Source organism: Ahaetulla prasina, chromosome 3, assembly GCF_028640845.1.
Source record: "Ahaetulla prasina isolate Xishuangbanna chromosome 3, ASM2864084v1, whole genome shotgun sequence".
NCBI lineage: Eukaryota > Metazoa > Chordata > Lepidosauria > Squamata > Colubridae > Ahaetulla > Ahaetulla prasina.
The window spans coordinates 31,534,031-31,560,980 of NC_080541.1; the positions used below are offsets into that span (position 1 = coordinate 31,534,031).

A 26,950-nucleotide genomic window follows, 5' to 3' on the forward strand; every position below is an offset into this window, starting at 1 on the left:
GAGGCAGCCAGGGGTGGGCTTCAAAAATTTTAGCAAGGGGTTCTCTGCCTGGTTGCTGGGTGGGAGTGGACATGGTGGCCGTGGCTTAGTCAGCCTCCTGCACCACGGTGGGGCGGGGCCATCCCTGGGCACCGGAAACTTTCTGTTCTGTCCCCTCCCAACCACAACCAAAAAGACACGCGAGCTGACTATCTTTGCCAGCAATTTACTCTGACGACAGATAACAGTTCTGGCAATGAACCTGAGATTGCCTGCCAAGTTCTCCTCAGACCAGCATAATTGCAGTTCAGGAATAAACGGAAGCCGAAGTCTGAATCACAAAATAGCACAGCCAACGCTCCTAAAAGTCTGTTTTTGTCCGTCACGGAGCCCAAAGGCAGCTCCATCCACTTTTATACCCTGTGAGGTGTGGCTCCGTGACTCAGCACTCCCTGGGCCGGCCCCTTCCTTCCTTTTGCTGCGCATACTTCACTCGGCGTCGCTGCCTTGCATCTAGCCACAATTGATTCTCCTCAGCTGGCTCTCGGAGCTCTGCCAGGGAGGAGGAGGAGCGGTTGGGGGAAAGAGGCCATGTCAGCTCCTCCTCCTCCACCTGGCCTGCCTCTGGGACCTGGAGCGGAGCCAGAGAGGAAGGTCCCGCAGAGGGAAGCCCTGTTGGCTCTTCCCCCTCACTCTCTGAGTCACTCTCAGCCAGGAGGCCTGGCTTGGGGGCTGCATCAGACACAACACTATCCTTGAGCCTCCGGAGGGCGAAAACAGCCTCCCCAGGCTCTGAGGCCCGTTTTTCACCGTCCCTGAGCCTCCGGGATTGCCCTGTATTTACCTGCATCCAAAATGGTCCCCGTGGGGTCCCCTGGGAGGGACAGGGTGGGCGGGGCCAGCCAAGAGTGGGATTTGGGGGTTCTCCAAACTGCACAGAATCTTAGCTAGAGGTTCTCCCGAACCCCTCTGAACCCCCAGCAGCCCACCCCTGGAGGCAGTCTATTCCAGGTAAAGTTTTATGTAGTAAACCAGAGGTTGCTGGACTAGGCACCTAAATGTCTCTACTTTCTAATCCCCTTAAATTTCTTCTACAAACAGCAATGAAGTGGGATTTACTCCAACAGATACGAACCTGCCAATTAATCAAAAGGCCTATAAGACAAATGATCCAAAAAATATACTTGGGTAGTCATCCTGCAGCTGCATATGTAGTGCAGTGAGCTGGAATTTTGGGGAACTTTTCAGCAAAATTTTGGACAAATTTTGTAGGTGAGGCAAAAAGGCATTTTCACTCAGGTAACTCAGTTACAAAGGCTGACTCAACTTCAATCTTCTTAGTTATCACTGCATAACTTTTATAACAGCTACTGGAACAAGTTGATCCATCTGAGTTTCTTGCAGCAATACTTCAATTTCAAGAAAAGTCAGTATCAAGGATGTCCAAGGATGTCCAGCCTAATGTGATGAACTAAGGTCAATGTTTCAAAAGATACATACACTGAACAGTTCAGGACTGAAAACAACAGAGGTAATACAAGCTATTCAGAGGAGCAAGCATAAAAAGTAAACAGGAAACAGACTAAAGTTCAGGAATTCAGATGGATAGCAAGGAATGTATGGATAAAAGTATTTGAGCAGTGACTGTGCCTTTGCAGTGGAAGATTGTAATAGTTATTCTGGGCTGATGTTCACCAGGAATCAGTATTCCTTCATTTAATCAAGCTCTCCAGTTGTTCGGACTCCCTTTACCTCCAGTTCTACTGATAGACCAAGCAGATTATACTTCACTGAATTTTGCTAACTATTGCTCTACTGTTTGTATAATTCACCCCAATATTTTTCCAAATATATTTTTTCTCCACTGGTTACCTATTTTAGTTTAAATACTCTATTTCAGGGGTATCAAACTCAATTTAATTGAGGGCCACATCAGGATTGTGTTTGACCTCAGGGCGCCGGGTGGCCGTGGCCAAGCTGGGGTGGGTGTGGCCCCATTTTTTGCTGCAATTTCCTTCTGCAGCTCTTTGCCAGAGAGAACTCAGGAGGACCACGTAGCCCCTCCACCCCCTAAGCTCCATTTTCGCTGGAGAGGGCTGCAGGAGGCCATCCCAGTTGAAAATAGAGCCTGGGAGGGCTGCTTCATTTTTGCTGGCAAAGGCACTGTGAGCCGGTCTTTTGCTGTTTCCAAGGCAGTCCCATGGGCCATATCTAAGCATTCAGTTTGACACTCCTGCTCTATTTAGTTGATTATCTATACTTATTAGTTCAGCATTCAATACCATCATTCCAGACACTCTTCTAACTAAGCTAAATCAGCTACAGGTACCTGAACACACTTTTAAGTGGATCATAAGCTTCTTCACAAATAGGAAGCAGCAGGTGAAGCTAAGCAGAATCACAGCAGATACCTGTACAATTAGCACAGGGGGTCCCCAAAGCTGTGTGCTCTCCCCCCTTCTCTTCTCTCTGTATACCAATGACTGCATCTCTAACGATCCATCTGTTAAACTACTGAAGGTCGCAGATGACACAACAGTGATCGGTCTCATTTGAGACAATGATGAATCCACATACAGACGGGAGGTTGAACAACTAGCCTCGTGGTGCGACCGGAACAATCTGGAACTGAACACACTCAAAACCGTAGAAATGGTGGTAGACTTTAGGAGAAATCCTTCCATACTTCCACCTCTTACAATACTAAGCAACACAGTATCAACAGTAAGAGATCTTCAAATTTCTAGGTTCTACATATCACAAGATCTAAAATGGAGAGCTAACATCAAAAATGTCATCAAAAAAGCAAAACAAAGAATGTTCTTTCTTCGCCAACTCAGAAAGCTCAAACTGCCCAAGGAGCTGCTGATCCAGTTCTACAGAGGAATTATCGAGTCTGTCATCTGCACCTCTATTACTGTCTCGTTTGGTTCTGCAACCCAACAAGACAGACACATACTTCAGAGGATAATTAGAACTGCAGAAAAAACAATTGCTACCAACCTGCCTTCAATTGAGGACCTGTATACTGCATGAGTCAAAAAGAAGGCCGTGAAAATATTTACAGATCCCTCACATCCTGGACATAAACTGTTTCAACTCCTACTCTCAAAACGATGCTATAAAACATTGCACACCAGAACAACTAGACACAAGAACAGTTTCTTCTCGAACACCATCACTCTGCTAAACAAATAATTCCCTCAACACTGTCAAACTATTTACTAAATCTGCACTACTATTAATCTTCTCATCGTTCCCATCACCCATCTCCTTCCACTGTATGACTGTAACTTTGTTACTTGTATCCTTACAATTTATATTGATATTGATTGTTTCCTGATTGCTTATTTGTACCCTATGACTATCATTAAGTGTTGTACCTTATGATTCTTGATGAACGTATCTTTTCTTTTATGTACACTGAGAGCATATGCACCAAGACTAGCTCTGTTTCCACTGGCAGAAGGTTGCAGGAGGCCATTGCAGCCAAAAACAAAGCTTGGGAGCCTATTTTCATTGGCAGAGTGTTCAAGTCACAACATGAACCCCAACACAAGTGACATCAAGCTGACCACGCCCACTATGACCATAGCCACCCTGGCCACCCGAGGTCAATGCGGCCCTCAATGAAATTGAGTTTGACACCCATGCTCTAGGCCAAGCATTTAGCCTGGCTTAACCTATGACCAAGAGCTGTAAACAGTTAAAATCTAGATAGAATATGCTCTGGTGCCAACTACCTGCCATCTGGCTTTTTACAACCAAGATTTGGTTTAAGAGGTCATGAAATTTGTCATGTCAACAACTTCATTTAAGATGTTAGTGAGGAGGCATATTTGGACACAATTTAGATGAACTTCCAATTATAATTGTCATAATTCTACGTATCAATACGTATCAATGTAATATTGATACGTAGAATTATGACATAGCAATATAATTTCAAATATGTAACCTCAGCCTTTCAAATCAATAATTATTACCATTTAAACAATATAGTATATTTCTATATGAATACTAATATAAAATGAACATAAAATTCTTACCTATTTCTGTAGTGGTCAATATTGAAACTTTCTATTTTACACTTTACTTTAGTGTAGACATCTTGTACATCCACTGAGGCACTGAGATCTTCTAATTCACCAACCACACATATCTCTGCAGTAGTCAATAAAATCAACCAATTCACCAATAAGTCACATGATTATTTTGTAGAAATGGAGAAAAAAATACGTTTGCCTTAATTTCAAACCAATATTATTAAGATAAATCTTAAACAACTAATAATTCCCCCAGAAACTATGGAAAGCTCACATACAATTTGGTTTCCCCTACTCTTAAATCTACCAATAGGCTTAGTATACAGATATTGTATTCATAAAGGAGAGGGACAGAGGCTAAATTCGGTTTCACAAAACAATGAACAAAATGATTTGGTCTGTCTTCTTCCCTCAAAAATGGAAACAGAATATGCTAAGTCTCCATTAGGACAGCATATTTGAGCAAATATATAAGACCAATTCTGTTCCATTTGCTTTTTAAAATTAAATGTAATACCTGTGCCTTTGTTTTCTGGATCTGGTGCAAATAACTTTACGGTAAGCTTCGGCAACATCCACTGCATCCATAAACTCACACGTCCGCTTGAGATGCCAATATTGCTTGTTGTTTGCTCTAAGGTAACAGAGTCTGAGAATGGAGAATCATCACCACCTTGGAGAGATTCACCCTGAGGGGGCGGGCAGGGAGGGAAGGAGGGAGCGAGAGAGAGAGAGAGAGAGAGAGAGAGAGATAACAAATTTAAAAAATCTAAATTTAAAATATCAACCACTTCTACTCAAGTTAATAAAAAAGTATATTTGAAAAAGAAATTCTGACATAGAAAATGTATATGTAAATAAAATATTTTACAAGATATGGCTTATTAAGTAAGGCTGTAAAGTGAGGAAAGACTCTGATGTACATTGTTATGAATAATTTCTCCTCCTGTCTGCCCACAAAATGTGCTGTTTTTAAACTGGTATCATTCTAAAATGATACCGGAAATTAAGATATAAAAAACTCATCCCTTTTTACATCTTTCACACATGCTGAGGACCCTCCTGCTGAGAATACTCTGACACATACATACATACATACATACATACATACATACATACATACAAACGGATATAAACACAACCCATTCATTTCTAATGTCCACAGATTTACTAATTTATCTAGCACTGCAACAGATGTCATAACTAGAATAATAGAAAACCATGGCAGATATTTTCATATACATTTAAATTCCTTACAGTGGTGCCCCCTATTTTTATAATGTTGTCTTCTCCATCATAATCCACAGAGAATCAACTTCCAGAAAATGTAATTTTTGCATAACTGAACCCCCTCCCAATGCAATGTAAATAGGAGTCAAAGACAAAGGAATGCCCTATTTAATTAAAATCAAAATATTCTCAGTATTGATTAGAAGTGAAGTCCAAGAAAGTTATTATTTCTCTGAATAGATGAACTATTCCCAACATTGTATAAAAAAATTATTTTCTATGTACTTGAAAGCAGGATACATCTTATTACACCATTTTAGCTGAATATGCCAAATTGTAATCAATAGACTACACATGAGAAGCACAGAGAAGTTGTGCCCTTCTCTCCATACAAAAACATTGGTCTGTACTAATTTAATTAAATAAATTATTTTCATGATAACAAATCTAACCTAACAATAATAAATAAAGATATCAAATTGCATACAAAAATAACATATATGCCATGGGAAGATTGGATTTTTTAAAATGGCTTGCACTCAAGTGTTTTGATTCTTAATCTAAATGCAAAATGTTCTTTCATAAAAATATGTTTGTGTTTAACATCTGGAAGCTACATATACCAATGTAATGTATGACTCAAAATAATTATTGTGGGAAAATGCTCAAATTGAAATATTCTAAATTCATTGATGATCAATCATGTTCTCATTGTAAATAAAAAAGCAACAGCTTTTTTCTATGAAAGCATGATTGCACTTAAAAAATATTCTTATAATCAAAGAACTAAGCATTTAACTGCATATCACAGTTAATTTCAAAGGCTAAAATCTGTATCCTAACAAAGGCAACAATAAATCTCACAACATTTCCAAGACCTCAGATGGTATGAGGTAAACACTGCATTTTATAATGCATTTTATAATGAGCCACTAAAGCAGAGATAGGCAACCTTTGAGTTTAGGGCTTCACTTGGCTTTTGAATGGCAGGCCAAGGGCCACAAAGGGGAGGGGCAAATGACAGCAATCAAGATAGAAATGAAATTCAATTCAATTTTAAAAACATTTAAAATAAGCCTGGCAACTTCATGAAGGTTTGGAAGGGGAAACAGCTGTATATCTCTGTATCAGTGAGGTTGTCACAGATGAAATACAATATTTATCCATGTGGTATAAGCACAGATGCACTTTCTTGGTAACCGATAATTCAAATGATCTTTGTATTGTTCTTAAATTCAGGAGAATTTCCTTCACAAACGTAAGAGGAATTTAGGTTGGCAAGAACATAACAATTTATTGCCACCATGACTATAATTTGCAGGTGTTTTCCAAGAGCAGCTATTCTTTTTTTAGAAGATGTGGCTTTTTCATTTGACTTCACTATGAAGTCAAATATACTTAAAAAGTAACAGGATATAATAGGAACATTTGATTATCAATAGGTAAGTAGGTTGAAAATAATGCTAAACATCTTGTAAATTAAAAAGCTAAATACATAAGAATGTAGTTTACTTTATAAAAACAGCTGAATTTCAGTATGGCAATTTGTCCTTTTTGGTAGTTTCAATCTATTTTTAAAGCCCACTTTAATCATAATCTTGCACATTATTGCACCTTATTTTTCAGTGTTCCACTTTTCTCTAAAAATGAACACTTTATCATAATCTTTCAGTTTCCATATCTACTTTTATTTTAAATTTTATTTAAAAACAATTTATGCATTAGTTTTCTATTTGTATTCAAATCCATAAAATAAAGCCAGAATAAAAGTAAATTATTTTTTCCACCCTCCTCATACCAAGCTCTAAAATACACAATTTCATTCTTTGCCAATTCTTGCAAAATGAACCAAAATATCAAGTATATTTTTCTTAGGAGAATTTATCTTTATTCATCTGGAAAAGCCAAACATATACGGCCTTCATCCTTGATCTGCATTAAAGCTCAGGGATGATAGAAGTCTGGAGCAAATTACTGTTCCCCAAGGACTAAACACTTCCTCAACTGTTTGTACTTAAGTAAACAGTAACAAGTGGCCAGTTGTAGTCTGTACTACCTTTATTCAAATGCAGAGGAGGTTAAAAATGATTAAGTGTTTCTAAACTTTGGTTCTTAAGCCTCTCACTCAAGTTTTCATCTTCAGATCTACCCAGTTTGTAATTCAGGAATCCTAACAGCTTTAAGTATATGGTGGAGCAGCATTCTCTATCAATCTGTAAAAATTATAAAATTATTCACAGCTGGATAATATAAATAAATACTTCATATGCTATTTAATGTAAGCAATTTTTGGAGTGAGCCATACCTTCTCACCTTTTGACCTCATAGAGAAGTAGTATACTTGAAATGTGAAATGTATGGATTTTTTAAGAAATGTACTTAGCATACAGCCTTTTTTTATATAATATTCAAGTTTTTAAGTGTAAAGTGTATGTAAGGGATGTATCAATAAAAGGAAAAAGTCAAAAAGTGGCTCCTTGACAATTTAAATATGTCACAGGATTTCTATACTATAGAATTCCAGTAATTAAAACAAAACCATTAAAGCCCTGAGAAATAAAATTTTCAATTTAAAGAGCCCAATTATCTTAAAGCAATAAAATGTTGCCACTTTTGAGGCATATTTATCACTTATCTTGATATAGTCTGTAAACATATTCATTTTTTAAAAGATCTTTAATATGTTCAAATACTATGTCTTAAACGTAGTAGTAGTAGTAGTAACAACAACAACAACAACAACAGAGTTGGAAGGGACCTTGGAGGTCTTTTAGTCCAACCCCCTGCCCACGCAGGAAACCCTACATCACTTCAGACAAATGGTTATCCAACATTTTCTTAAAAATTTCCAGTGGTTGGAGCATTTACAACTTCTGCAGGCAAGTCGTTCCACTGATTAATTGTTCTAACTGTCAGGAAATTTCTCCTTAGTTCTAAGTTGCATCTCTCCTTGATTAGTTTCCACCCATTGCTTCTTGTTCTACCCTCAGGTGTTTTGGAGAATTGTTTGACTCCCTCTTCTTTGTGGCAACCCCTGAGATATTGGAACACTGCTATCATGTCCTTCTTTTCATTAAACTAGACATACCGAGTTCTTGCAATCATTCTTCATATGTTTTAACCTCCAGTCCCCTAATCATCTTGTGCTCTTCTCTGCACTCTTTCTAGAGTCTCAACATCTTTTTTACATCGTGGAGACCAAAACTGAATGCAATATTCCAAGTGTGGCCTTACCAAGGCATTATAAAATGGTACTAACACTTCACGTGACCTTAATTTTCCCGAAGGCCATCACTCCGCTAAACAAATAATTCCCTCAACACTGTCAAACTATTTGCTAAATCTGCACTACTATTAATCTTCTCATCATTCCCATCACCAATCTCTTTCCACTTATGACTGTATGACTGTAACTTTGTTGCTGGCAATCCTTATGTTATATTGATGTATTGACCATCAATTGTGTTGTAAATGTTGTACCTTGATGAACGTATCTTTTCTTTTATGTACACTGAGAGCATATGCACCAAGACAAATTCCTTGTCTGTCCAATCACACTTGGCCAATAAAAAATTCTATTCTATTCTAATTCTATCCCTCTGTTTATGCAGCCCAGAACTGTGTCGGCTTTTTTGGCAGCTGCTGCACACTGCTGGATCATATCTAAATGGTTGTCCACTAGGATTCCAAGATCCTTCTCACAGTTACTACAAGGTACCACATATACGGTACCTGTGCATTTTGTTTTTTTGGCCTAAAACCTTACTTTTTTCACTGTTGAATTTCATTTTGTTAGATAGCGCCCAATGTTCTAGTCTGTCAAGATCACTTGAGCCTATCTTCTGGAGTGTTGGCTATTCCTGCTAGCTTGGTGTCATCTGCAAATTTGATGAGTTCCCCATCTATCCCCTCGTCCAAGTCATTGATGAAGATGTTGAAGAGTACTGGGCCTAAAACAGAGCCTTGGGGTACTCCACTGCATACTTCCCTCCATGTGGATGTAGTTCCCTTGAGGACTACACGTTGAGTGCGGTTGGTCAGCCAGTTACGAATCCATCTGGTGGTGGTGCTGTCTAACCCACATTTTTCTACTTTATCTAATAGTAGGTTATGGTCTACTTTATCAAATGCTTCACTGAAGTCCAAGTAAATTATATCGACAGCATTCCTCTGGTCCACTAATTCTGTCACTTTGTCAAAGAATGCAATAAGATTAGTCTGGCATGATCTGTTTTTGACAAACCCATGTTGGCTTTTGGTTATTACTTTGTTTGCTGCTAGGTGTTCGGTGATTCGTTGCTTGATTATCTTTTCCAGAATCTTCCCTGGTATTGAGGTTAGGCTGATAGGTCTGTAGTTTCCTGGATCTGTTTTCCCCCCCCCCCTTTTTTTGAAGATGGGAACTACATCAGCTCTTTTCCAGTCTTCTGGCAATTCCCCTGTGCTCCAGGATCTTTGAAAGATATAGTTCAGTGGTTCTGAGATCACGTCTGCCAGTTCCTTCAGAACCCTGGGGTGTAATCCATCTGGTCCTGGTGATTTGAACTCGTCTAGGGTAGACAGATATTCACTTACCATTTTCTTCCCTATTTTAACTTGTGTTTCTAATCTGTTTTTTGTGGTGCTGTTTTTGATAGGTTGGATTGTTTTTTCCTTTTGTGTAAAGACAGATGCAAAATATGAGTTAAGTAGATCTGCTTTCTCCCTGTTGCTTGTCATCTTCTTGCCACTTTCTCCCAGCAATGGGCCAATTGTTTCCTTGACTTTTTTCTTGTTTTTAACATGTTGGAAGAAGCTTTTTTGTTATTTTTTACTTTTGTCGCTAGCCTTTGTTCATTGTGAGCCTTAGCTTTCCTCACTTCATCTTTACAGGCTCGGGCTGTTGCTGATATTCTGCCTTAGTTATTTGCCCTCTTTTATACTTGTCCTTTTTGTTTTTCAGTTTGTCAGAGAGTTCTTTTTGAAGCCATGATGGTTTCTTTTGAAAGCTGTTATTTTTCTTTTTCATTGGTATTGTGCTAGACTGGGCTTTTATAATCTCATTTTTCAAAATTTCCCAAGCTTCTTGAGTTGGTTTCCTCTTGAGGATTCTCATCCATGGAATCCTTCCCAAGCTCTCTCTTAGTTTATTGAAATTCGCTCTCTTAAAGTCCAAGACTCTAGTTTGACTTTGTTCTACTACTTGTGCTTGCATAAGGTTGAATTCCAATATTGCATGATCGCTTGCCCCCAAGGTTCCTGTAGCTTCAACACCTTCTATCATTTCATTATTATTATTATTATTATTATTATTATTATTATTATTATTATTATTATTATTATTATTATTATTATTATTATTATATTTGTATACCGCCCATCTCCCGAAGGACTCAGGCGGTTCACATTTTGGGAAACAAAGTTGTCTGCTAGGTTTGTTAGGAATGTACTTAGCATACAGCCTTTTTTTATATAATATTCAAGTTTTTAAGTGTAAAGTGTATGTAAGGGATGTATCAATAAAAGGAAAAAGTCAAAAAGTGGCTCCTTGACAATTTAAATATGTCACAGGATTTCTATACTATAGAATTCCAGTAATTAAAACAAAACCATTAAAGCCCTGAGAAATAAAATTTTCAATTTAAAGAGCCCAATTATCTTAAAGCAATAAAATGTTGCCACCTTTGAGGCATATTTATCACTTATCTTGATATAGTCTGTAAACATATTCATTTTTTAAAAGATCTTTAATATGTTCAAATACTATGTCTTAAACGTAGTAGTAGTAGTAGTAACAACAACAACAACAACAACAACAGAGTTGGAAGGGACCTTGGAGGTCTTTTAGTCCAACCCCCTGCCCACGCAGGAAACCCTACATCACTTCAGACAAATGGTTATCCAACATTTTCTTAAAAATTTCCAGTGGTTGGAGCATTTACAACTTCTGCAGGCAAGTCGTTCCACTGATTAATTGTTCTAACTGTCAGGAAATTTCTCCTTAGTTCTAAGTTGCATCTCTCCTTGATTAGTTTCCACCCATTGCTTCTTGTTCTACCCTCAGGTGTTTTGGAGAATTGTTTGACTCCCTCTTCTTTGTGGCAGCCCTTGAGATATTGGAACACTGCTATCATGTCTTCCCTAGTCCTTCTTTTCATTAAACTAGACATACCGAGTTCTTGCAATCATTCTTCATATGTTTTAACCTCCAGTCCCCTAATCATCTTGTGCTCTTCTCTGCACTCTTTCTAGAATCTCAACATCTTTTTTACATCGTGGAGACCAAAACTGAATGCAATATTCCAAGTGTGGCCTTACCAAGGCATTATAAAATGGTACTAACACTTCACGTGACCTTAATTTTCCCGAAGGCCATCACTCCGCTAAACAAATAATTCCCTCAACACTGTCAAACTATTTTCTAAATCTGCACTACTATTAATCTTCTCATCATTCCCATCACCAATCTCTTTCCACTTATGACTGTATGACTGTAACTTTGTTGCTGGCAATTCTTATGTTATATTGATGTATTGACCATCAATTGTGTTGTAAATGTTGTACCTTGATGAACGTATCTTTTCTTTTATGTACACTGAGAGCATATGCACCAAGACAAATTCCTTGTCTGTCCAATCACACTTGGCCAATAAAAAATTCTATTCTATTCTAATTCTATCCCTCTGTTTATGCAGCCCAGAACTGTGTCGGCTTTTTTGGCAGCTGCTGCACACTGCTGGATCATATCTAAATGGTTGTCCACTAGGACTCCAAGATCCTTCTCACAGTTACTACAAGGTACCACATATACGGTACCTGTGCATTTTGTTTTTTTGGCCTAAAACCTTACTTTTTTCACTGTTGAATTTCATTTTGTTAGATAGCGCCCAATGTTCTAGTCTGTCAAGATCACTTGAGCCTATCTTCTGGAGTGTTGGCTATTCCTGCCAGCTTGGTGTCATCTGCAAATTTGATGAGTTCCCCATCTATCCCCTCGTCCAAGTCATTGATGAAGATGTTGAAGAGTACTGGGCCTAAAACAGAGCCTTGGGGTACTCCACTGCATACTTCCCTCCATGTGGATGTAGTTCCCTTGAGGACTACACGTTGAGTGCGGTTGGTCAGCCAGTTACGAATCCATCTGGTGGTGGTGCTGTCTAACCCACTTTTTCTACTTTATCTAGTAGTAGGTTATGGTCTACTTTATCAAATGCTTTACTGAAGTCCAAGTAAATTATATCGACAGCATTCCTCTGGTCTACTAATTTTGTCACTTTGTCAAAGAATGCAATAAGATTAGTCTGGCATGATCTGTTTTTGACAAACCCATGTTGGCTTTTGGTTATTACTTTGTTTGCTTCTAGGTGTTCGGTGATTCGTTGCTTGATTATCTTTTCCAGAATCTTCCCTGGTATTGAGGTCAGGCTGATAGGTCTGTAGTTTCCTGGATCTGTTTTTTTTTCCTTTTTTGAAGATGGGAACTACATCAGCTCTTTTCCAGTCCTCTGGCAGTTCCCCTGTGCTCCAGGATCTTTGAAAGATATAGTTCAGTGGTTCTGAGATTTCATCTGCCAGTTCCTTCAGAACCCTGGGGTGTAATCCATCCGGTCCTGGTGATTTGAACTCGTCTAGGGTAGACAGATGTTCACTTACCATTTTCTTCCCTATTTTAACTTGTGTTCCTAATCTGTTTTTTGTGGTGCTGTTTTTGATAGGTTGGATTGTTTTTTCCTTTTGTGTAAAGACAGATGCAAAAAATGAGTTAAGTAGATCTGCTTTCTCCCTGTTGCTTGTCATCTTCTTGCCACTTTCTCCCAGCAATGGGCCAATTGTTTCCTTGACTTTTTTCTTGTTTTTAACATGTTGGAAGAAGCTTTTTTTGTTATTTTTTACTTTTGTCGCTAGCCTTTGTTCATTGTGAGCCTTAGCTTTCCTTACTTCATCTTTACAGGCTTGGGCTATTTGCTGATATTCTGCCTTAGTTATTTGCCCCTCTTTTTATACTTGTCCTTTTTGTCTTTCAATTTGTCAGATAGTTCTTTATGCATCCATGCTGGTTTCTTTTGAGATCTATTATTTTTCTTCTTCATTGGTATTGTGCTAGACTCCGCTTTTATAATCTCACTTTTCAAAATTTCCCAAGTTTCTTGAGTTGTTTTCCCCTATTCTCATCCATTGAATCCTTCTCAAGCTCTCTCTAAGTTTATTGAAATTAGCTCTCTTAAAGTCCAAGACTCTAGTTTGACTTTGTTCTACTACTTGTATTTGCTTAATGTTGAATTCCAATATTGTGTGATCACTTGCCCCCAAGATTCCTATAGCTTCAACACCTTCTATCATTTCATTATTATTATTATTATTATTATTATTATTATTATTATTATTATTATTATTATTATTATTATTATTATTATTATTATTTATTATTATATTTGTATACCGCCCATCTCCCGAAGGACTCAGGGCGGTTCACAGCCAAAAAACAACAGAAAACATATAATACATATAAACAGCTAAAAGAATAGACAGTTAAATTCAATTGATGCCCTAAAACTATTAGTATAAATTTTAAAACCTCATTTAAACCCCTTTTTTTAAAAATCCCAATTTAAAAACTATGTTCAAGCTAGATGAGTTCAAGCTCATCTCTGTTAGTGAGAATTAAATCCAATATGGCTGATCCCCTTGTTCCATTCTCTACTTTTTGGGGAACAAAGTTGTCTGCTAGGTTTGTTAGGAACCTGTTGGATTTTCTACTTGGTGCAGAGTTTGTCTCCCAGTTGATGTCAGGGTAGTTAAAATCCCCCATTACTATTGTGATGTGCTTCCTACTTACCTTAGTTAGCTGACTAGCAAAAAGTTCATCTACTTCCTCTGTTTGGTTGGGTGGCCTATAGTATATACCTATGGCAATATCATTTTCCCTCCCTTTAATATTGACCCAAATGCATTCAAGATAATTTTCATCATTGTTGTGCTCTATTTCTGTAGAGATGTAGTTATTTCTTATATATACTGCACCTCCTCTTTTATTTGGTCTATTTCTTTTAAATAATTTATATCCCTCTAGCTGTATGTTCCATTTGTCAGTTTCATCCCACCAAGTTTCCGTAAGGGCAACAATATCATATCTGCCCTCATTTACTTGAATTTCTAATTCACCTTGTTTATTCCTCCTACTCTGTGCATTGGTGTATAGACATTTGATTCCATTTTGATTGACCTTGTGTTTACTATCTACATAACCTGTGTTGTGCCTGATTGCCCCTACTTTCTTGCCACCTGTTTGATTAGTGCACATGGTATGGCACTCACTATTAAATGCTTGGTTTTGCTTGATAGCAGGGCTGATAATCTTATCCACACAGACATCTATGTTACACGCACTGATAACCCTATTAATTTTGGATTGCTAGGGACAGAAATGTTCTGTATCAATTAATTCTCTGTCCCCACTGTTCAGTTGAAATGTTTCTCCAGAAAATCTGTGAATTTATTGCTAAGTAACTCAGTCCCTTTCTTTGATGGATGCAATCCATCTCTTTTGTATAGTTTTTCTAACTCCAAGACAGGTTATCTCCACAAAAAGTGATAAAAATTCTCGGATATTTCTATTACACGATCATGATAATGGTTTTAGCAGCTGTAGTAGTTTTTACTGCAGCTTCCTCAGCCACCTGCAATGACACAAAATGACTTATACATGATCTTATAAAATAATGATCGTGATCATTTAGCAAACTTATTTGGCCACCCATAATCAAATGTCTGAGGACAGCTAGGCAATTATGCAATCACTCAAGTGTTATAATTGCATACTTTTATCGGGATCATTTAGGCTACCCAACTGACAAATGCAAACTGTGAACCACTCAACTCACAAGTTTAACTGAGTTAAAAAAAATAAAAAAGACACACACATTCATATATTTGAATGTCTTATTCTTTCATTACCGGTTTAATTCCTTGTTCTATCAGATCACTTATTTCAGTACCTCTGTAGTTGTCCCAATGTCAGCTGATGGACTACATGTACTGGCATCCAGTGGAGCAGTCCCAATACTACTTTTAACAGGTGAAACAGGTGGTACAGGTCCTGAAACAGATTCTGTATGTGCCAGAGACTGATGGAAAATTCCCTTCTTATGAATCTTATTCCAAACTTTCTCCATTAAATCTGTAAGTTCATATAGCAGTTGCACCTTAATTGAATAAATACATAAACAAATATGTCAACATTTTCCAAAAATCCAACTTCATGCAATAAATAGTTGTATAATAATTGTATACAATTGTATAATAAAAATCATAATTTTGTGACCTTTTATGGCTTTATTACAGCAGTATTTTCATTTGATACATAAGCGGAAAATCTGCATAGAAAAAAAAATCAAGTAACAGTAGGTAAGGCTGTTAAGACCTATATCACCACTTCAGAGGTGGGTTTCAGCAGGTTCTGACCAGTTCTGGAGAACTGATAACAGAAATTTTGAGTAGTTTGGAGAACCAGTAGTAAAAATTTTGACTGGCCCCGCCCTCATCTATTCTCTGCCTCCCGAGTCCCAGCTTATCGGGAGGAAATGGGGATTTTACAGTATCCTTCCCCTGCCACGCTCACCAAGCCACACCCACCAAGCCACACCCACAGAACCGGTAGTAAAAAAATATGAAAGCCATCCCTGCACCACTTGTACAGCTTAAAGTGTGGTTTTAATGAATGAACAGTTTATTTACTTTCTGGATTATTTCATAGACTTTCATAGAAGCTGCTACTTCAAGTAGAACTAAAACATCAGCAGCTCTAAAAACAAAAATCTAATTTATAGAATACAGGAGAATTCAATTTCTGTAGTAGGTATGAAAATGGTCTCTAACCACAGAAGAAAAGAATTAGCATTTTTAGAGCTATCTCCTGGGATATGACATCTATCTATTCAGAAAACATTCTGCATAATTTATTTACTGTATTGTTCAACTCAGATCTAATGTATTTATGCAAAATACTTCATAAATAAGCAATAATCATGTAACTTGCCATTTAGAATATTAAAAAATCCCATGGAAGTTGCACAATATATAACCATATCCACAGCTGGATGCCATACCCGCTTGCCATTGTGGAAAAATATTTTTTTTTCATATTTAATGAAGAGGTTTCAGCCTCAGGACACATCCAAAGAATGACGTTGGCTTCTAATGTGGGCAAAACAGATGCAGGGAAACATTGCTGTCTGTCTAGTTTTGATATAAAGCAGGACTTGATTTGTGGATATGAGAACAAAATTTATCTTTACAGATCTTCCTTAGCAGCTTTTGTGTTGATATAACATTGGAGAATTTCCTTACACTCTGCAAAATGTACATTAATATTTTAATGTTTTAATTTAATACTATCATTTGTTCATTCATTCAATCAAAAAATCAATCAATTTATGACTACCCATCTCAACAAGTTATTCTGAGCAGCTATAATGGCTTCCCCAGACAAGGAAAATCCAGCTCCACGCTAGGGTGCCAAAGAGCATCAGGAGGACACAGAGACTTCATGCCAGGAATGAAAGGGCAAGAGGAGGAGAAGCCAGGAATATTGGAGACTGGCAGAGGAACAACCAGACAAGCATCTGGCTGAAGAGGAGAAAGAAGAGACATAACTGCTGCCTGGAAGCACAGATGATCAGAGGCACAAAGTGGACAAGCGATGTAGCTGCAGTCAGTTAGCAGAGACAAGCAGGAATTGCTTCCTTCAATGGATCCCAGGGTGAGTTGAGTCAAGCGGACTGAGGCGCAACAGAGGTTGGTGAGTTACTCACAAGGCATCCTTGCCCCTCCAACTACCGTTTTGTGCATGTGTTTTGACTTGTGTTTCCTTGGTTCCACACCTGTGCCTTATTTTCTGACCATGTGATTGGATTTTGGATTTTGTGCTTGGATTCTGGACTAGGACTTTGGCATTGGTTATTGTGCTTGGATTTTGGATTCGTACCTGGACTTTGGATTTCGTGTGTGGATTTGCAGACTTGTATCTTGGACTTTGTGTTGCCTATGACTTTGTGCCTCCACTCAGACTCTTTGGGACTTTGCGTTTAATGTAAGTGGACCCTGGGGAATAAAATTAGGGGTTTGCAGTACCTCAATAAAGTATTCTAAATAGAATAGAATAGAATAGAATAGAATAGAATAGAATAGAATAGAATAGAATAGAATAGAATAGAATAGAATTCTTTATTAACCAAGTGTGATTGGACACACAAGGAATTTTTCTTGGTGCATATGCTCTCAGTGTACATAAAAGAAAAGATACATTCATCAAGAACCATAAGGTACAACATTTAATGATAGTCATAAGGAACAAATAAGCAATCAAATCATACTAGGAAACAGTCAATGTAAATCGTAAGTACAGTATAATCGTAAACTCCTTCATATGTGCGTGCATGGACTGGGACAGGACAAAAGTATTTTTTTATATTGAAAGTTTACTAATCAAGCTCAATTAAGGTTCACTAAAGAGTTACAACTGAATGTTTTTCCCGTGTCTCTCCTTACTTTGATAATCTGAATATCAATAATCCAAAAAGGAGCATAGCAGTATCTTTTCCAACTAACACATTTTATTAGAAGACTTCATCAGATCTATTGAGCAGCTAGACTGATTTAAGATTTAAATTAGAATGAGATAGGAGGAAGGGAGAGGGACTGGAAGATAGGTTGTCCACATGCAGGTTACATGTGACACAAATTAAAAGTATTTTATCAACACATAAACTGGAGTCTCCATCCTTTGCTCCAGCTCTGGTCGAGACTTGAAAGGAGGCCCCAACTGGGCATCTTCTGGGCAATGGTGATATCACTGGCTAATCCTTTCAAACTGGAAGCGGTGCTTCCAACACAAGTGCAAAACAATGCAATGGCCATTCAAAGTTATGATGGACTTCCTGGGGATACTTACAACCTGCTTCCCAAGTTATGACAGATACATCCTCTCCTATGATCACATCATGCCATGCTGGGCACTCAGCAATCAGCCCACGTGTATGGCCATTTGCAGCATCCTAATGGTTACATGGGGGACGCGGTGGCTCAGTGGCTAAGAGGCAGAGCTTGTCAGCAGTTCAGCGGTTTCAAGCCCTAGTGCTGCCGTGAAACGGGATGAGCTCCTGTTACTTGTCCCAGCTTCTGCCAACCTAGCAGTTCGAAAGCACGTAAAAAATGCAAGTAGAAAAATAGAGACCACCTTTGGTGGGAAGGTAACAGCGTTCTGTGCGCCTTTGGCACTTAGTCATGCCAGCCACATGACCACAGAGACGTCTTCGGACAGCGCTGGATTTTCAGCTTTGAAATGGGAGATGAGCACCACTCCCTAGAGTCAGGAATGACTAGCGCATATGTGTGAGGCAGAGGTAGTATTCAGCAGGTTCTGACCAGTTCTGGAGAACCAGTAGTGGAAATTTTGAGTAGTTCGGAGAACTGGTAAATACCACCTCTGACTATACTACCCCATCTATTCTCTGCCTCCCGAGTCCCAGCTGATTGGGAGGAAATGGAGATTTTGCAGTAACCTTCCCCTAGAGTGGGGAGGGAATGGAGATTTTACAGTATCCTTCCCCTGCCACGCCCACCAAGCCACACCCACCAAGGCATAGCATACCCACCAAGCCACGCCCACAGAACCGGTAGTAAAAAAATTTGAATCCTACCACTGGTGCGAGGAGAACCTTCACCTTCAATGGTTACATGACCACATTTTACTACAGTTTCACTGAAAACCAGCATTTACTTCCAGTTTCATAATATAATGAAAAAAGAGTCATCTAATGTTGTGAGGAAATATCTGAAAGGCCAGGTTAGCCTTTCACAATGTCATGGAGAAAATCTATGTGTTCATTAAGAATCAATGCTGACTTGACACATAATCAATCAATCAATCAAAAAAACCATATGAGGTATATTTTATAGCTAATTTCAACACTACAATTTAAATGCTGTTAGCTTTATTAACTTATCTTATAACCTTAAGATTAATAATGCAGAGTCAAATTTCATAGTTTCCTTATGAATTGCACAAACATTTGTTGCTGTAAACAAAATACAAATTCAGCAACACTTCTCCAAGGGCCTGAAGGAATATAAATTAATAAGTTATGACATCTTGTAAGCCTATCACCACACCAAGTACATATCCATTGAATCAAGTTTCTGTAATATCTTTTAAAAAATCATTCAGAATTTGTTATAATATTTCTCACTTTTTCATTGGGAATATTTACTACCCGAAGATATGGCAAATTTCAAAATTCAACAAATATTTCATAAAGGGAAATGATCCACAGAAAGCTAACATCATATGATAGCATTTATTGCTCTGTAATATTCAGCTGGCTGCCTCCTCCTTACCCTTTCAGATTCTGTGATTTTTATGCTTTTAGATTGATTGATCTTGTATTCTGTCCTTATTTAACGGACTGTTTCTACTTTTGCTCCTTTTCTTTTTGTAATTACTGAGTGGTACAGGTGTTTTATTTCTGTGCATTCTATGCATTTTTAACTTGTTTTTATATTTGATTCCTGGCTAACCACTTTGAGTGACTGCTTGGTTGGAAAAGAAAAAAGAAAATATTTATATAAATAAAGTCATGTTCTATTACTCTCATAGAGGGTATCTTTACTTTAGTTGAAATAATTCAATGCTTAATGAGATCAGGTACGTGTGTTAATTTCTGCAAAGAGTACATTAATTCATTTCAACAAATGTATCCACTTTGACAGCAAAGCATGACCTCAACATTTAACAATACATCTGCAAGTGATTTCGTTCCATCAAACCCAAGATGCACTTATGTGCTATAGCTATTACAGATGAATCTAAATTACAAAACATGAAAGAGCTTCAAAGCAAATCTTAATCTAAGTATCCTGATCTTGATGACTTGGTTTTTATAGGAAAGATACTTAAAAGAAAAAAATCAATTCTTATAGAATCCAGAACTATACTTAACTTAAACAATTTTAATTTGTTCCAATAAATTAAATGCACCAACCTGAGGATTTGAGCATTTTACTTCAAGTGATTCAAGGTCAACATGAAGACATACAACGAATGAGTGCCTGGATTCTGATCCTGCAGCAGGCAACACTTGTGAAGTAACTGCCAGAGTAGAAGTGCAGCCAACAGGTTCTATGATATTAAGAGTCAATTGCTGCCCCAGAAGCGTATAGATGCTGAAATAGTTCAGACTGATTGTCCAAGGAAAAGCATCTCCTGATTAATCAAAAGGAAAGCAAAAACAAAAGTAAAATATGTATATAAAGGAATCATTCCAAATGTGGATTATTCTCACATAAAACTGAAATATTTCTGGATTATTCCTTTACAAAACTAATAAAAGTCTAGTTCTAGTATTTAGTAATACTATTCAAGAGCACATTCTATGTTATGTAACACAGAGGTGCTACATTTTAATTTCAATTTTAATCATTGTATGATATTATATACATCATACAATGCACACATCATGAATATGCACAATTATATTCTTTGCATCTAACTACACTGCATTGTTGTTGCTGTTGAGTTTAATATTGCCAAAACTGAGCAATTTTAAATTACTTTTTCACTGGGAGATTTAGACCTAATTTATATAAGAGGTTTAATATTAATTTGGATTTCTTGATCATGCCCTTTGATGTTTATCTTTTGCTAGAAGAGACAGTGGGACAGTGAGACATTACTGGGATTCAGAAATATTAAAAATATCTTAAATGTTACTTTGAGTAATAATTTACTAAGGTAACAATGTAGTCACCAGCTTTCATGTAAAAGAAATAAAAGAAAAAAGCAATTTCTTTCATTTTCCTAATGCTCTTTTGTTTAACTATGGGAAGTGTGTAAGTGGGTGTGTTTTAAGGACAGCAATTATGTTCATAAGACTCTAAGAGGAAGCATGAAAATCTGGGAGAAGGATAATTCAATTCTGCTCAGGAGATCTCTGATATGATGACTCTTGGCTTGTATATGTGGGAGCAAAAGATGCTTAGATAAAAGATGCATTTTGTTTTGAATAAATTTCCCAGTTAGGAAATTGATGCAAATGCAATGAACAAAATACTATGATTGTTATTATTGCTGTATCTCTATTACTAAATAAATTAATGAATGAAACAGAACTAAATTCTTTTACCTACTTAATAAGACTGAAGGCTATTTTCTAGATAGATAGTAGTGGAGTCTTTGAGCTCTCTGAACGTGGTTTATTTATTTATTTAATCAAATTTTTATACCGCCCTATCTCCCGAAGGACTCAGGGCGGTTTACAGCCCGATAAAAATACAAATATAATACAAGATAAAACACTAAATTAAAAAACTTATTTAAATAGGCCAAAATTTGTTTTCTTGCAGGCATTTCATTACTCAACTAGGGAACATCATCAATGCAACCAAAACAATGAAGCTCAGAGAGCACCAAGGACTCCACAGTTCAATTCTGAGCTACACAGAGCTCTTCTATTGATAGATAGTAGTATTTTACAAATTCTTACTTGACAAATGCCACCATCTTATAGTAAAGCCACAAGCAGAACTCTGGAATAGGGCATAGAAGAATCTTGACTAGATGAGTCAAGTCCTTATTAGTGATCAAGAAATTCACTAACACAATCTTCAAAATACGGTTTTCTCTCTGGCAGCCAGTTAATCTGCCTTTGAATGATCAACAAATCAGACAAAAATAAAACTTCCCTGAATCTAATCACAGCTGCACAAATATTAAGTTCTTTGTGAGACCATGAAACTACCTTTGAGTCTTGATTTAGTTGCCTCTTTCTTGGCATTCCCTGTTGCCTTTCTTAGCCTTATTTCGCTTCATGTCTTATACCAGTGATTCCTAAACTGTTTGAATAATTAATCTTTTTCCCAGTCTCAATTAATCTCCACAAAACAAACTTTGAGATGTTGTGCAAGTTTCTCAGCAGCAGCAGTCCCAAACTGGATTCTCAATACAGTTACATGTAGAAAATCGCATTCACATAGCACACTAGTACAGAGGTCTCCAACCTTGGCAACTTTAAAATTGCACTAGTAGACCTGGCAAGAATTCTGGCTATCTACTGCTGAAAAAGGCTTAATTTTTATTGGACTAAACAGGAGTAATAACAAATGCAATATTTTGTAACACCAATACAGAAAAGTGTGTTATGAGGGGATGTTGTAGAGTGTTATCTGTTGTACATCCCATTTTTTAAATGCACATTCCGTGGAAGCCAAGCTCATGCCAACAATATCTGTATATAACTCTTTAACTATATTCTGCTACACCTTGTAAAAATTGTCCCTTCCTATTGTGTTTCTGTGGCTATTCCTTTTTTAACGGTTAAAGCATTGTTTATTTTCATTTCATTTTATTTTTCTGCCTTATTTATTTTAAGGATTTTAGCTTAGTTTGATATTTTGGGATAAAAGCTGACTATAATATTCTAATAAAGAAATACACTGCAATAAAATTGTAACACACCCACCATTCACCGGGCTTGTACAATTATGTTACAGTATCCCAAATGATGCAGCAATTATTACTTTCTGCTAATGTTATCACACTATTTTCCTTCTGTCTATAAAAAATGTTCACAGAGGAAAAGCCAAAGCCAACAAAGATAAAGATCTCAGGAACGAACTTAGTAAAAACCAAATTGACTGAAGATAGAAACAGACATGGGAAAACCAGGGAAATCTTCCAAAAAATCTCAAGGAAGGAAGTTCCAATCTCAAACTGATATGATAATGTATGTCAATGGACAAACAATAATTGACTAAAAGAAGATTCAATAAGCATTGAAGGAGAATACTGAAATTCTGTACAGTAGATATCAAATTGAAGACATATTTACAAGAAGATCTAGTACTAGAAATTGACATCAGAACAGCAATCCGCTCATTACCAAATTGGAAAGTTAGAGAAAATAATGAAATATCTACAAAAATAAGGCAATTAACAAAAGAATAATCAGTAGGGATAAATGTTTTTAACTGTCATGTTGGAGAACACCATGGACAGTCAAGAAAATGAACAAATTGTTCATGAAGCAAATCCAGAGTTCTCAATGACTAGGCTTAAATTATCCTAATTTATATTAATTTTGTGAAAACATAGCTCTTCAAAGAAGACTATGAGAAAGGACAATGTCTATGAAGGAAAGATAGAAAAAGGAAGGATAACTAATTGGCCCATAATGTAGATGATCTCAATTATAATATATATGGGTATGCTGTCGGAATACCTGAAAAACCAAATTGGGGGCAGATTGCACTGGAGAAAATGTATTTATGTGTTTGTTAAGAATTAAACTGATTTGATGGCACAAAGGGTCTTTAAACCCACTAATGAGAGTTAATTTACAGAGGCCTACACTATCTAACCTATGTTACAAGATTAGAACTTCCAAGGCACAAGCAGGTACCAAAATTGCCGGTTTAGTATTTATTTAGCACAACAGCTCAAGACAAACATGGCTAGGCAATATACTTTTTGAATTCAAACTGTAAGTACAAACACAACAACAATGGATAAACTCCTGCAAAACTAAGATTTAGTATTATAGAAAAATAATTGCAAAAAGAATTGGGCAAGTCTTAGAATGCACCTGAAATAATATCAAAACTTTTAATAAGTCTAATTACTTAGTGATCCCAGAAATCTGAATGTAAAATTTCCTGAATCCTAGGAAACTATCACTTCATATAATCGGAAGCGGACCCTGTTTTCTTTTCTTTTCTCTAGGAAGACTCCATGAGAGTCAGTCTTAAAGGACTGGTTAGTTAACCTCAGAAGGAGGAGGAGATTGTCTTTACATAATAACACAGGCAAATATTATTCTTGGGTTTCCTTACTAGAGGTATTAGGTTACATTTAACTAGGTATGCATGTTTTTTATTCCATGGGGATCACTGGGGTTTAGCTGGAGATGAAAACATTTGTTGTTCACAAACATAGTCAAATATGATCCATCCATAAAATATTAGGCTTAAACTATGAGTAGGGGAAAAAAATACCATGTTGATGTCATAATGGTCACAGCAGACTTTCACTCCAGTTTAATTGCTGGGAATGTTTCATTTGAAATTCAATGGCAAATACAGTTATTTTCCAACTGTTTTGTTATTTATTTATTGGATTTATAGCCCATCTTTCACCTCAAGCAAATATTCAACATGGTTAATGATATTTTAAAAAGATATATTAGGACATGTTATATGATCTGTTCAAGTGTGTATTAAAATTTTAAATTTATAAAATGAGAAATTTGATTTTCTTCAACAATAATCCAACATATCAATCAGATTAAAAGGAATGCTTTCAACTGAATTTTCCTACGTAGGAATGGTCAGTGAATATAATAGAACTTGCTAAGATGGACAAATTAATCTATTTGATTACAGAAAAGACAATTATGTATGTTTACTGATGAGTGGAAACCCCCTATGGAATTTTTAGCATAAAACGGGGAAAAAATGAACCTATGGTTTTAATGATTTTTAGGATAGATTACAGAAAAAAGAGACACGATGTAATTTTAGAGAAAAAGGTAAATTAAAATTATAACTGCTTTAAAGAAGGGTGGAAGTCACTTCTTTATATATCATCAATATGCATCAATTTTACTCCTGTTTTTAAATTTTCAATAAAATTGTATTTTAAAAAAGATACGTTAGAATATGTGATGTGATATGTTGAAGTGTATCTCAAAATTTTAAATTTACAAAAAGAGGCACTATTAACAGTGTTTAGTCTAACTTTGTTCACTGTAATCTGGTATTCCGTAACATTTCTGTAATGTAGTAATGTATTGTTAATAGAATTTAGTTTCAGAGCAGAGGGAGTTAGTATGAAAAATATGAAATATGCTAGTCAAATTTCACCTCATGTATAGTGGCTACTGCAAGCACATTAAAATAAAGGCATTGATTTCATGAAGATATCTGGGTTTAATTCTTGGAGTGGGGGGTTCCTTAAATGTTCCCTGAGCATGGTTGTTTTCTTAGACGTTTCATTACCAAAGTGCTGAACTGGTAGTGGAAATTTTGAGTAGTTTGGAAAACCGGTAAATACCACTCTGACTGGCCCCACCCCCATCTATTCTTTGCCTCCTGAGTCCCAGCTGATCAGGAGGGAATGGGGATTTTGCAGTAACCTTCCCCTGCCACGCCCACCAAGCCACACTATGCCCACCAAGCCACACCCACAGAACCAGTAGTAAAAAAAATTTGAATCCCACCACTGATTACCTAGTTTGAGTAATGAAACATCTGCAAGAAAAGAGCCAAGCTCAGAGAGCACCCATTTCAACCCCAAGCTACAAATATTTTCCTTTATTTAATTCTTGCGTCATGCAAAGAGCATTAAGAAAATGGTTAAAAAGCAAGTAATAAAAAATAGCTGATCAAGCATTTTAAAAAGAATGAAAAATTTTCAAAAGATTAAAGAAGAATGTTGATATCAAGCTACATAATTCATCTTAGAAAATAGTACCTCCTTATAACACTCGTTCTTTTGGAATTTGTTATGTCTTACCTTCTTCAAGTATTGGTCTTGGTACAACAAAGGGAATCTCTTGGAGGGGTTCCATGTACTTGTGCCCTGCACTCATAATCTTCAGAAGGGGTAAGCAAATAACTAGAGTTCCAGGCATGCTAGTCTGCCCATGATACCAACTACGGACAGTGCCAGGAATATCACCAGACACGATGGTACTGGGAGATGGCAGGCTGTCATTGGGAATGAACACGCAACATGACTGCATTTCCATCTGAAAGACAAGAACAGCCGTTTTTTAAAATAAAAATGCATAAGGATGAAAGGCAATATACTTACTTTGGCCCTAGATCTCGGGTTCATAGGAAAACAAGCATCAAAATTGGTTACTAAATATTTTTATGCTTAATTTTTTTAAAAAAATAACCACACCATGTGATCTGTATTTTTGTAGTGTGTGTGCATGTGTGTGTTTGTGTGTATGTATTACTCAGTCAATACCTAAGAAAAGTCTTACTAATTTATTCAGAAAACTGGCAGAAAAACATGCCTTTTCACACATTTTTCCCAAGGAAGATGATTGACTTGTAAAATATATTCACAGAAAATTTAACAAAAAAAATCCATTTGTAGTTTGTTAGCTTCTGATCTTGCTTCTTTTGGTGACAATTTTTCCATTTCTTTGAAGTTCATAGAGAATGACGTGTATTATAAAGACTGTATCATTCTTAAGAAATGCAGTTGAAATACCACCTTTGTTACATTGCCAAATATTCTCATTATTGCCAAAACCACATACAGCTAGCACTGTTTGTGTTCTGTAGCTATGTGCACATGGAATGTGATAACCAACATAATCTCCTGGGCAATTTAGCCTCATGTTTAGATTTAAAAAAACAATACCCCCTAAAACCAGAAAGCTTCCAGCTTTCCTCTTAACAGAAGAAAGAACTGAAAGGATCTGGGAAATCAACCTTCAGAGAAGAAAATGTGCATGCCATCTTTAAAAATGATATTTCCAGTGAGGAATCGACATATACACACATGTAGAATTCAAACAAAGTACCTGCTACAGTCTTAACAATTGTTGATGAGACAGACAAAATTCATAAAGAATAAGTTGATAACACACTCCTAAAAACCTTCTCTTGTCCTCATAAAGCTGATAACCCGAATGTAGAGGGCTGAGCAC

The 26,950-nt window shown here is 36.8% G+C and overlaps 1 protein-coding gene across 7 annotated transcripts in view; it reads right to left on the minus strand.

Moving 5' to 3' along the window:
* The window catches only part of VPS13B (vacuolar protein sorting 13 homolog B), a 357,489-nt gene that overhangs the window by 193,502 nt on the left and 137,037 nt on the right, over window positions 1–26,950 (minus strand). For all 7 annotated transcript variants that reach the window (XR_009154228.1, XM_058175718.1, XM_058175717.1 and 4 more), the window contains 5 exons: window positions 25,798–26,032; window positions 20,273–20,493; window positions 15,230–15,436; window positions 4,543–4,714; window positions 4,029–4,143 (listed from right to left, as the gene is read on the minus strand). Coding sequence is in view for 6 of the 7 variants with exons in the window: in XM_058175718.1 (XP_058031701.1) it covers window positions 4,029–4,143; window positions 4,543–4,714; window positions 15,230–15,436; window positions 20,273–20,493; window positions 25,798–26,032 (950 nt within the window). In the remaining variant the exon portion in view is untranslated. The remainder of the gene's footprint in view (window positions 1–4,028; window positions 4,144–4,542; window positions 4,715–15,229; window positions 15,437–20,272; window positions 20,494–25,797; window positions 26,033–26,950) is intronic.